This window comes from Apis dorsata, unplaced genomic scaffold (assembly GCF_000469605.1).
Source record: "Apis dorsata unplaced genomic scaffold, Apis dorsata 1.3 scaffold_73, whole genome shotgun sequence".
NCBI classification, from domain to species: Eukaryota; Metazoa; Arthropoda; class Insecta; order Hymenoptera; family Apidae; genus Apis; species Apis dorsata.
Window position 1 is genome coordinate 468,854 of NW_006263371.1, and position 12,950 is coordinate 481,803.

The 12,950-nt window shown below is 27.1% G+C and overlaps 2 protein-coding genes across 5 annotated transcripts; one reads left to right on the forward strand and one right to left on the reverse strand.

Moving 5' to 3' along the window:
• Nucleotides 1–609: 609 nt before the first annotated feature.
• On the reverse strand, nucleotides 610–3,905 carry LOC102679528 (brahma-associated protein of 60 kDa). 4 transcript variants are annotated; one of them, XM_006610284.2, is made up of 7 exons: nucleotides 3,764–3,905; nucleotides 3,029–3,163; nucleotides 2,786–2,961; nucleotides 2,102–2,432; nucleotides 1,821–2,018; nucleotides 1,324–1,582; nucleotides 610–1,239 (listed from the first exon to the last, which is right to left on the reverse strand). In XM_006610284.2, the coding sequence occupies exons 2-7, from the start codon at nucleotides 3,140–3,142 to the stop codon at nucleotides 833–835; spliced, it is 1,485 nt and encodes a 494-aa protein (XP_006610347.1). In that variant the 5' UTR covers nucleotides 3,143–3,163; nucleotides 3,764–3,905; the 3' UTR covers nucleotides 610–832. The 4 variants fall into 4 exon arrangements, with proteins under 4 accessions (XP_006610347.1, XP_006610344.1, XP_006610348.1 ...); XM_006610281.2 differs by having other exon boundaries at nucleotides 2,102–2,447; XM_006610285.2 differs by having other exon boundaries at nucleotides 3,029–3,160; nucleotides 3,764–3,881.
• Nucleotides 3,906–6,498: 2,593 nt separating this feature from the next.
• On the forward strand, nucleotides 6,499–8,351 carry LOC102679977 (muscle-specific protein 20). Its single transcript, XM_006610286.2, has 4 exons — nucleotides 6,499–6,655; nucleotides 7,167–7,378; nucleotides 7,527–7,647; nucleotides 8,036–8,351. The coding sequence occupies exons 1-4, from the start codon at nucleotides 6,626–6,628 to the stop codon at nucleotides 8,225–8,227; spliced, it is 555 nt and encodes a 184-aa protein (XP_006610349.1). The 5' UTR covers nucleotides 6,499–6,625; the 3' UTR covers nucleotides 8,228–8,351.
• Nucleotides 8,352–12,950: the final 4,599 nt, after the last annotated feature.

Below are 12,950 nucleotides of genomic sequence, written 5' to 3' on the forward strand. Positions count from 1 at the left end.
AAATTGAAAAAGATGAAATATTTAGAATGAATATTTAGAATTCGTGTTTTTTACGTTTTAAATTGGCGATATTGCCGTTTCCACGAAGAAACAATATTTTGCATCGACATGTACTGATTATGTAAGAGATTGTATTTACTTGCACAAACAAAATAAGAATTGAATAATAAAAAAATGTATGATTTCTTTTATTTTAATCAATAATCAAATTCTATAAATAAAAATTTTGGTATATGGTAAGTATTATAATGGCAAGTAAAACTTACAAAATTTAAAAAAAGATGTAATAAACTTTATTTTTTAATTTTTGAATTAAATTATTAGAAAATTAAAATTAAAATTAAATTTTAAATGCAATAATTATATTGTTATAATAAAAATATTTATTTAAAATTAACATAAGGTCTAATTTAAAATAATTTCAGCGAATTATATCAAAGATTTATTCATTATATTATACAGAATTTATCGTATTATAGTACGCATAGCGGATCGTAATACATATCCTCATAGAAAAAAACATTTGGGAAAATTACTTGAATAAACATATACGAGATCGATATACATTCGTGTAAATAAATCTGCAATTGTGAAGTTATTTCTTTAGTATTACTATACATTTTTTTTTCATTATTTTGAACATTCGTAAAAATATGCCACTTGTATGGTATCATTCGTACTGTAACGTCATAAACTAACACTAAGTCAAGCGTAAAACACATTAATCGATCAGTTTCGCAATTGGAACAAGAAAAAGATTCATATAAATACTTTACATAGCGATGTCTCGAATTTGATATTTTAAGTTCTCATACTTACGAGTTCCTAATACCTATGAGTTTCTAATACCGAGTGCTTGTTCTAATTCCGCGCGTTTCTGTTGAACTTTCGTATAGAAATATCGACAAACGGCTTCCTGTGCCCATGGTTGATAATAAAATTCTGCTCTACGTTCCTCTTCAGGATTCCCAACAACATCTATCATAGTTTTTAAATCCCTTGTTTGCGAAATTATCCATTTATTGATAAATTGTTGAGGATCTTTAACGAAACTTAAAAAAAATTCTCGATTTGTTTTTAATTGATTAATTGTTTCAACCGTTTCGTGAATTTTATTATCGAGACTCTGGATTTCCTGTTGACTTGCGGTGGAAAGTAAAAAGTTATTCATTTGCGTTTTTAATGTATCATCAACTTCTACATCTATATCATAACACGCAGTCTGTTTCGTTTCTGTACCTAATTTAAAATCCAATAAAAAGTATATTACAAAAATCTTAAAATATGAAATATCTGCATATATTAATTATTACTGATAAATACCTTCAACACTAATAACATGATTGATTACGATTGGATCTGGCGGATGAAGTAATGGATTTAAACGCTGTGGTATTTCAGCGAATTTCATCCTTGAACAAGCAAATATTTGCTCTAAATACTTATCACAATTTATAAATTCCCTTTCATGACTGTCTTGAAGTTTATGTGTTTTTATATATTGCCAAAGAGCGGATATAATAACGGGTCGCGTTTGGGTATGTACACCTAAAAGCCGTGCTAATCTAGGATCTAGTTTAAACTGCAACCAAAAAATTTTTCTCTTAAATTTTATTCATATTTATATTTTTATTTTATTTAATTATATTAAAAATATGCGAAAAATTTTTATCTTTATTTTAGATTATAAAAATTACGATATTCGTATTTTGAGAAGTTTGTTTTAATATTTCAATTTGATTAAAATGTCAGTTTTGATTAGAATGCAAGTTTTATTAAGTAAGCAAAGAATGAATAAAAAAATATAGAAAGAAAGTTACCTGTAAAGGTTGGTAATCAAGAAGTAAAAGAATAGTGCATTGAACATTTTTATCTCCAGGTCTTTTTACTTGAAAACCATCTGTTTCTTGTGTTGTTAATGTGCGATGCCATTCAACTAAGTGATTATCAGGTCCATATAGATCTCTATCTAATTCTATAACTAAACTTTTAAAAAAGGAAGAAAACTTTCTTTTCACCTAAAATTGAAATATTATATTATATTATATATTAATATGCATTTTTAACGATCGTTTATTTCTTCTTCTAATAATTTTAATACCTTATTAGGATCATTTTTTGTATCATCTAAAAGACGTCCTTCAACTCTAAGTTCCCAAGATGCAACTGATCCTTCTTCGCCTTCACCAGCTTCTTTTGCCGGATAAAATGTATTAGAAATAAATATCCGTAATTTTCTTTTTTGTTTCATTGGACGTTTTAGAGCTTCTTGTATATCGAGTCGTTTTCTCATTATAGTCGCGTCTAATTTTCTTTCAAACGCGAGTAAGTCCATGTAAGCCTGAGATTCAGGTACTAAATCGCGCACTTTTTGTGGCAATATTTTATCTGCCAACTTTTTCTTCTTCTTGGATGTGGAATGTGAAAAATCACTGTTCCAAAAATACCTATATGAGTTTGTGTAAAAATCATAGATTCAAAAATCAATAAACCAATTTTGAAGCTTATGAAATGCAGTGAAGTTCCTGGTGAATTTGGTGAATGGTTTTTTAAAATATTGCAATTTCAATGACAAAATAAATTAATAATCCAATGATTAAAAAATCAAATAATCAATTGACATATTGCTTTTTGAAATATGAAATAATAAATACTAAGAATTATTTTTCAATAAAAATGACTAATCAATACATTTATTAATAATTTAATGCAATGAGTTAATGAGCAAAATAACATAAATATAAATGCAAAATTTAATAAAATCATGCATTATTAATGCACTTACGGTTTCTGTTGTGACATAGGAATACGTTGATCTGCACTTCTTTTCCCAACTGGTGGAGTAGGCATAGGTCCTTGACGCATATTTGAATAAGGTTGATTTGCTCTTATTATACTAGCTGGTCCAGGTCCTGCATTGGCCATTTGTGGAGGAGGAGTAAATCCAGATCTCTGTTGCATCTGCACAATGAATTGATTTAAAAATTTATTTTATTTACCTCAATTACTCAACTTATTAAATACTTACAGGAAAATTTGGACCAGAATATTGTCGAAGATTTGGAGGCACAGATGATGCTGCATATCTTTGTGGAGGAGGACCATTATTCCCTGTATTTGGTACAGGAAATCTTTGTGCCATGTTTCTTTGGTGATTATCCTACTGATTGAAATCAATAAACTTTTTATGTATACAAATATTCTTAAATTATTTATGATTAATAAGTACAATTATTATATATAATGTGAATTAAATTATTCATAATTTATTATTATAACAAAATCATACGAGTACTATCAAAATGTACAATAGTTTATTAAAAAAGTAAATTTATTTACATCTTATTATTGTACATAAAATCGTTTATTTTTACAAAGAAATAAAAATTAGTATCTTTTAAACATTGAAACTTTTCTGTCAAATCATTTGAGAAATCAAAAACATAACCTTTAAAAGCGTATCTAATTATAACCTTACTTAGATCACAATTATTTATATTATTTTATAAGTAATATAACATTATTAATTAATAATAAAATTCACAAAATGATAAGAAGATGAGAGTAAATATTAAACACTGTTAGAACTTTCGACAGATTTCATCCATCAGAATCGAGTGCATTTTTCTATCACAACACAGTTCTACTTGGAACGCTTCAAACTGCAATATTTTATGGCTTCATGTGAGTTGAAATATGGAAAAAGAAACAGAGAAAAAAAGAATATAAAATAAATCCTGTGGATAATGAAAAAATAACCTACGTTTTTAAAGCTTCTATCCACTTTCTGGTACGTAAAGTAATAATATAAGTTCCCGAAAAGCGGCAGATTATGGATAAACAAGTTTTCTATTTCATCCTTAAGAGGGCATCATTGTGTTGCATTTGTAGGGATTCTTTTTATGTTGACTGCAGTGTGTAATGTAATTTTAAATTATTGAATCTAATCAAACAAAAGAATCGATTTAATATAATTAATAATCGATGAAAATGATATATGAAATAAATTTTTATGAAAAAATAAATCTAAAATAAAACTATATTATATCAATATTTTTAAAAACCATTTTTATCACTTTATTTTTTATTTAAAAAATTTAATTTTTTAATAAAAATTTATTATAACATAGATATTATGTTTTAATAAATCGAATAATGAAATTTTAACATATTATTTTCTTTAATATAAAATTAAAAAAGTAATAAAACATTTTTTTTTTAAATATTTTAAATATTATTAAACCTTTATTTATATTTTTCAATAAAATAATAAAAAGTTTTTTGAAAAATTCATGTTATAAATTTCATAGATATTGATATAAATTTTCAAAATCCTTTACTATATAATAATACTTTGAATTCCTTTTAACATTGAATAAATGATTAATAGATATTAATAATAGAATACCTTGAATACTACGCCCATGCAAATTCTTATAAAAATATAATAATAATTAATCCTAAATTGCATGGAGATTTTATTTTGAACGATTCACATTTAAATTATAAATATTTAAATTCAAAATTAAATATAAAGATTAAATATTGATAAATAATTTCATCTATTTTTCTTGTGAGATAATCGTTAGAAAAGATAAAAATAATTTCCGATTTAACAGATTAACGTATTAAATGTACCATCATATTTACATTATTATACAGATTATATACAGATTTTATATCATTATATAGATATATTTTATCAGAAATTCTAATAATAGATATAATATTGATATATATGATAGTGTTTCTAAATGAACGAGTTTTAATAGTTTTTGATTTAAAAATATTCGAAATAATCAAAATTATTGAATTCAATAAAAAGTATACTGACAGCAAAAAGAGGAAATGAAAATACGCAGGATGTCGCGATTATATTTAAACCTGAGTCACTAGTTAACGATTTCGCCACTGAATAATCTTTCATATCATTGAAATAAAAGTTATGATTGCACAATTCTTCATTTTTGTTTTTTGATGATTTGAAAATTATTTAATATCTTTAACAAAATCTTCAATTTAAATTATGAAATTCTTTATAATTTTTTACAATTAAGAAATATCAATATTACGTAGTTTAAATTTTATATTCATTTGTATATGTATTTCAAAAGGAAAAGAATGATTTTAAAATATATAAATAATAACTATAAAGTTATTATTTATTATATTCCTGATATTTCTTAGTTACTTTAATTTATAATAAATAATCAAACTTCAAGAATATATATATATATTTTGTACACAAAAAAATTGAATTTTTTTTTAGATTTTAAAATTTTAAAAAATCTTTATACAAAAGCGCCATCTTCAATAAAAAATTTTAAATTATCTATATTTTGGCGGGTTTTCGTTGGCTCTCTACATAAATTCAAAAAGTAGATCAATTCAATAATAACTCGACCTATATAACGGTTAGTTATTTAAAGAAAAAACGTTTTAAAGAAAACACAACATCTTGCGTAAATTAAAATTTCTTTTTCTTTTTTAAATGTCTGAAACTCACTTTATAGTCATGTAAAATCTAAGAAACAATATAACTATCTAATGAATGAAATTGGAGATTTTTTAGATTTAGATCTTTAATAATTTGTAAAAAAATTTTTTTATTTATCAAATACATATTTTATTTATATTATTTTACTACAATTAAATTTAAAATTTATTAGTCATTTTTTTAAAAATGGTAAAAATGATAAAATGATAAAAAACTCATTTTTTAAAAAATTTTTTAAAAATTTATTTACAAAATTTAGATTTTATTATTATTATTATATATTTCAATATAACCAATGCTTAAATAAATAACATGATTGATCGTTCAAAATAAAAGAAAGAAAGTCAGTGAACAATCAGTATAATCAAGAAAGCGGAAGTAGAATCTGTCTAGAATTAGTCAGCCTTCCAAGTCATTACCAATATTTCTACCAAAAAGGATCAAACAAACCAGACATTGCATATTGAAAATGCGAAACAAAGTACAGAATAAAATAACTATCATGTACAAAATAATCATTTTCCATATATACACAGATACTTGATTCATCTCATTTTCATTAATTCCAAAATCATATTATTACCTCTCACGTGTATACATCTCTCTTTTTAACGATGAGTCCTTCAATCCTTTCTTAGAAAATTTCTTAGAATAGAATTATTCAAGAAAGTAAAACAGTTTTGACGGTATTCTTTGCAAAAATGAGCACCGTGTTGAAAGTGAATATCTGATCATCCCTGAGGATAATTCTCGAGAGTTTAAATATACTTGCACTCTTGTTCACGGATTTCTTCTTAAATCTATGTGATCACATCCATATCCTATCCATTGCATGCGTAACGATTCCCCGTGTTTATCGTAGAGATGCAGTTTGGCAGCCGCGATTTTGGAAATCCTACTATCCAAGTGAATAAGCCGCTAATATTAGATCGTCGAAAAGCGTGGAAAGCACGTACACGGACACGGATGTAGCGTGGTCTTTTTCGAAACACACGAGGTCTCCACCCGTGTTGGACACCTTCCTTCGGAGCGTGGGTCGTATTCCCGCCATCTTTCACGACTATAAGAAGGAGCAGCCCTCGGACCAAGCACTTCAGTCCTCTTCAAGAAACTACGCAGGATACAAGGATGGCTCTCGAACGTCAAGTGCGCGCCAAGGTATGATAACACGAGGATCTTTGTGCATCGTCGATCAGTAATCGTGGACGAATCGTTTAGTTCGCAGGGATCGTTGCAACTTGATCTCGCTCAGAATGGCTTTCCAAATTCCATTTTGTGAATTATTGTCACTTTTATTAACGGCATTATTGGCGACAATTTGCTGAAATTAAAATCGTATTTATTAGAGTTTTTACAAAGAGGATTTTTGTTTTTCGTCTTTTTTCTTCTTCTGAATATTTGAAATTTTGGATTTGAGAACTTTGGACACAAGTTTCACGCGAATGTTAAACGAGTTTTTGAGGGAAAGAATTTGCAAAATATATTTAGAAATGTCTTTAAAAATATTTTTCTTAAAAATGTATTATATGCATGAAACTAGAATCTTGTAAATGATTGTTGATTAATAAAAAATATATATATATATATTTAGATTTAATATATAAATTTTACGATATTCCAACGATGTTATGAGAACTGTAATTTCATTTTAATTTTTCTCTTTTCATAGATCGCTGCAAAGCGTAATCCAGAGCAGGAAAAAGAAGCTCAAGAATGGATCGAGTCTATTTTGGGCAAAAAATTCCCACCTGGTGAACTATTCGAGGATGTTATTAAGGATGGACAAGTGCTGTGTCACCTGATGAACAAGATTTCCCCAGGATCGATCTCAAAGATCAACAGTTCTGGTGGCCAATTCAAAATGATGGAAAACATCAACGCGTAAGATTTTCTTTTATGATAAATTAAAAATATAATTGTATAAATTTAAAAAAAAATATTTAAAATATAATATTGCAACTATGATAAATTTATTATTCATTGAATTATATTATCTGGGAAGAGATTTTTAAATTCTATTTCGAATTAGGTTCCAGAAAGCTCTAAAGGATTATGGCGTAGCTGACGTTGATGTATTCCAAACAGTCGACTTGTGGGAGAAAAAAGACATTGCACAGGTTGTGACGACCCTCTTTGCTCTTGGTCGTACGGTAAGTTAGCTAAGAGTTGATTTATATGTATCATTAAATATAAATGGAGCAATATCAATTACAGTGCATTTAGTTATAGCATCATGAATAGTAGATATATAATGATATTAGATATAATGAAATAGACGTATAATGTCCAAAAAAATAGCATTGAATATTTAACATGAATGAAGTAATCCATAAATGGATTAATAATATATTTCATGAATGGAATGAAATTGAGCATTGCTTCAAATTTCAATTCAAATTTTAGTTTTTCAAATTGAAAGCTTTTTCTTATATTAAATTTAAAATATCACTAATAATATTTCTTTCTAGTATTATTTTTGTAACTAATAACTTTTCTAAGTTCATTGGTTTCATGTGAAATTCTCCTTTTTTTCCATAGACGTATAAGCACCCAGAATGGAAAGGACCCTATCTAGGACCCAAACCAGCTGATGAATGTAAACGTGAATTCACTGAGGAGCAACTGCGTGCTGGGCAAACCGTGATTGGTCTGCAAGCCGGTTCCAATAAAGGTGCTACCCAATCGGGTCAAAGCATTGGTGCCACCCGTAAGATTCTTCTAGGAAAGTAAATCCTAATTGGTTTAGATCCAAGAAAAATTTATATTTTGTATGTACGTGTATATATATATTGTACTTATTTTGTATTTTGTAATTAAATAATATATATATATATAACATATATTTATAATTTAAGAACGAATTGGTTTAATCGATATTATCCTTGATCCATTAGGTCCATCACAGTATAATCTGTCTACAGTAAGTCGGATATTTTTAATTTTCTTCTCGACAAGATTAGATAAAAATATGAGACAAAGTAGTGAATAAAACAGATGGTCAGTAATAATTTTATTACATTGTTTAGTAGAAGCATCACGTGTAGTATTTTTGATCTCTAAATACAGATCTCACTTTTCTTAATTTATCGTATGATTTATTTTGATAGGTATTTTCGAAATTTTCGCTATTTCCAAATTTTCAAAATTAGCAATTTTGTTTCTAAGAATCTTTAGATTGTCAGGAAACGCATCTCTAGATGTGTTTAATTGAGAATTAAATTTGATAAAAAATGTCACATTGTTGAAAAGAATAGAAAAAAAGGAAAGAGAAAAGAGAGAAAAGCTAAGGGAGAAAAATTTTGAGAAAAATTTTAACAAATCGTGATGACGTAAAGGATATAATTAGAACGAAAGGAATAAAAATATACGACTTCTCGAAGGTTACCATGATTTACAGAAAGTTTAGATTTTTATTTTTTGAAGAAAAAAAAAAAAAAAAAAAAAATAAACGAGATTGCATGTTGTTATAATTTTCTTCGCATGATTTTCTAGTAAATAGACACGAAAATTTATTAAAAGTTTCGTATTACGTTGTTGGAATTTATACAATGCAGTCATTGAATTTATAATAAATTTTAACATAATACAATTTTACTTTGGTACCATTTAACTTCTGAATGACTTTCATGTGTACCCACATCGATCCTGAGAATGAATTCATTGTACTGTTTGACGTTTTATTTACATAATGTATTTATAACATAATTTTTTTGTATTCATAACTTAAAAAAATTTTGTTTATCTTAATTATCAAAATTGTTTAGGAAAAATTTAAAATTTTCCATAAAACATTTCTCGAGTTTCTAACTTCTAAGCAAATTTTTAATTTAAAAATTAATTTTTTTAATATTAAAAAGTTTTTACATACATACATCTTTAATTTAAATGATTCAAAGATCTTTAATTTAAAAGTAAAAGAAAAATATTTAATTCGATATTTATTGATATATTTATTCGAATTATACATTACTCAGATGGAATAATTCAAATTAATCATGAAATAACCACTGTTATTAACAAAATCGCGAAAATTGCTTGTTTGACGACAAATAACAGGTGGAAATGAATTGAATCGCATCGAGACGTGTTGGCTTCCGAGTTTACAGCGGCACGAAAATAGTGATATTGTAATTAGCATTGTGTATCGTTGTTGTACACACATTTGCCACGAGATTCGAGAGCTTGGCACGGCCTTCATCGTAACAGGTCGATCTAAATTTATTTTAGCTCCTTCCAGATGCGTGGATCTACGCCGTATAATTTTAGAAAATGATGGAGAAATGTATTCCATCGTTATTAATATTCTTTTATTGAATTAGCCATCTTGGATTCTTCAACAAGAAGAAATTCAACCTTTTATCATTAATGTCCAATTTTTGGATATATTTTGGACGTAGTTAAAATGTATTATTAATATTGATATTACATAAAAAAAATTGTAAAATTGTTTAATTTTTGTATAAATTAATCTTGATATTGAAAATAAATTTTATATAAAAGAATTGATTTTTATTATAATGATGATGATAAATATGATAATGAACATTTAAAATATATTATATTTGAATATGTTATATTATTTTTTGTGTAAAATGTTGATAAAATAATAAAATAATATAAAAATTATAATATAAAACTAAGTTATTAATTTAAAAAAATAAAAGATTCCATTTTTAATTGAATTTATTACAATCTCTATTATCATTTGATCTTTTAAAATATTCACAGTCAGGTAAAAAAAGATGGCACCACAAGATGGATAGCATTACTGCAAAACTATCATCTGGGTTTTATTATATCATTCCATAATTTAGTTGATGCGCTATTACAAGAAGATGGCACTGCGAGAATCATATTTATATTGATATTTAAATTATAAAAGATATTTTTTCATATAAAAAATAAAAAAATATAATTATTTGAAATGATATCAAGAAAATTTTAATCTTATAGAAATTTTTAATTCTAAAACTTTTTTTCGGTTAAAAAATAAAAAAAAATGATTGCATTATTTTTATAAAAAATTTAATTCTTTAATTAAAGAAAAAAAAATATTTAGAAATTAAAAATTCAAGAAAAAAGAAAGAAATGGCACAATTCCACAGTTTCCAAATTAAAACAGCATCTTCATGATATTTCTTTCATCTTTGAAATTCATCTTATTTTCTTGGAATCACGTACAAGTATAATTCCCATATACTTGAAATACGTATATACATAAAGCGTGAGAGACTACTGAATGAAAAATGGCCAACTAACCTAGAAATGAGATCTCGTGTACTTGGTAACTTTTACTCTTGGTGAATGTGAAGTGAAATGAAATGAAGTTGATCAGGTAGAAACTCAGGAATAGACATGATCGAGGTAGTCGTTCTCATTTCTTACATACTTGGCGTGAGGAGCAAGTGTGCCTTTTGATATGGCGCCAGCCATAGTCGTAGCATCCGGCACCAGGTTTTAATTTAAAATCCTTTCCCTCCGGTTTCTCCAAGACGGAGAGTTAATTTGAGTGATTTCGTATCAGATTTCGACAAATCGTCTCTCACCAAATTTCCTAATTTACAAATCTTGGCATTGGCATTACGCCGTACACGCCGTCATTTAAATATTGTAGCGAGCTAACAATGTAAACAATGATAGCAATCTAATTATTTTTAACCAGAAATTTTGATGTATGCGATAATGGAAGGGAATAAAAATTTGATCGATATCGAATGGTGGAAAAGATTGGAAATGTTTTTCAAATTTTCTGATTAGTTAATAATTTAACGATTTAATTTACGATGTATATTGAAAGATAGTTATCCAGGTTGCATACAATTTTTAAGAGATATTTTCCGAATGATATTATTAAAATATCTTTTAAAGAAATATCTTTAAAAGATTTGTTTACAAGACAAGCGGACAAGATATCTTTAAGGCATTTTTTAAAACATCTTTATGATGTTTGGATAAAGGGTTAAATTGTACTATTTATTTTTCAACTATGGTATATTATTTCTGAACTCATGTTACATCGCACGTATAATTCCTGCCAATTGCGAGCTGTTTAGAAACTGCATACGACACTAGATTTTCTCGTATGTCATATTTTACCAGTCGAAACGGTGGGCCAACTTTTGGAGTGGTTTGTTTTTCGAAATTTCTTCGAATTTAAACTATACTCCTTCTTGGAAAATTAACTCGCGAAACTAATTTTTCTTTCTAATGAATAATAACAATGTTAATAAATATGAAATTTGAAATATCGTTAACATTTCTGGAATATTAATTAAATTAAAAACAATCAGGAACATTTGTCATTTCTAGTGAGAAAATTAAAAATTAATAAAAACGAATTAATTTTTTTATCTTAATTTTATAAAATATAAAAATGATTTATAATTTATTTTTTAACAGATTAACGCAACAGGAAAAAAAGGAAAATCTAGGGATCTCTAGATTCCTAAATTCCTAGACAAATACTAGCAATCTTACTGACTATTAAAAATGCTAATAAATTTTTTAGCACATTATCTAATTGTCTCATTCATTGTTATTTATCACACAAAAATATGTGATTTATAATTTATCACTTGTCAATTTATCATTTTACCATTATTAGCCAATAAATTACCGCAATGTAAAAGATTCAAGAAATTCCACGGCATCTTACGATCTCTAAAAATAATCCAATATTTCTCTTATTAAAAATTGTTCCATAAACAGTTTGTTTCTCATTTCGTTCGATCAGATTTGGAAAATTCGTTCACGATCGAGTCATTATGTCGCATAATGTAACAAGCAAGCAGACTCTCGGGGTTGGCAACGAACTGGGGAATTATTAAATCGGCTACGCTCTCGAGGAGAGTGGTGGCGGAATATTTCAACTGGGTTACCTTGAAAAATATTTGTCACCGTGAGCGTGCTCGTGCGTGTTACGGATACACGAAAAACTGGGCCGGCTGCCTAACTTCTAGCCGACCTTTCTATTATCGGATCCCTATCAGATATCATCATTATTGAGGAAACTTTATTGGCCACCGAAATATCCGCGGCTGCGAAATAAATTGTCGCACGTGCGACAAGGGCCGACTCATCCGCTTTGTCACGTTTAACGAATGCGTTAATGAGCGATTAACGAGCGAGAAGATTCGAATCACGGGCTCTTGTTCGCGTGGAAATTCGATCGTGGAATCGATCCTTGGTTGGTTCGAGGCAGGGGGAACTTTGTCAAAGATGGATGGAGGTTATGTCGACGAAGTAGGTTAACTCTGCTACATCATGCTTTAGGTTAATGTATGACAATTATCAAATACTCATGATTGCTCATTTTATATTCCATTTATATTTCGTTTATATTTCATTTTATATTCTGTTCCAGTACGAAGAATTTTTTCAAGAATTGTTAGACATAAAATCGAGATAATAGGAATAAGATAGATTTTGAATGATTTTCTTTTTTTTTTTTTTT

Excerpts from the sequence above, each read along its gene's own strand:
- LOC102679528 (XM_006610281.2), bottom strand. The coding sequence starts at position 3,142 with ATGGCACAAAGATTTCCTGTACCAAATACAGGGAATAATGGTCCTCCT. Across the intron at positions 2,962-3,028 it reads ATTCTGGTCCAAATTTTCCT|ATGCAACAGAGATCTGGATT; the intron begins GTAAGTATTTAA and ends TTCATTGTGCAG. Across the intron at positions 1,240-1,323 it reads TCATGTTATTAGTGTTGAAG|GTACAGAAACGAAACAGACT; the intron begins GTATTTATCAGT and ends ATTTTAAATTAG.
- LOC102679977 (XM_006610286.2), top strand. The coding sequence starts at position 6,626 with ATGGCTCTCGAACGTCAAGTGCGCGCCAAG. Across the intron at positions 7,379-7,526 it reads ATGATGGAAAACATCAACGC|GTTCCAGAAAGCTCTAAAGG; the intron begins GTAAGATTTTCT and ends ATTTCGAATTAG. Across the intron at positions 7,648-8,035 it reads TCTTTGCTCTTGGTCGTACG|ACGTATAAGCACCCAGAATG; the intron begins GTAAGTTAGCTA and ends TTTTTTCCATAG.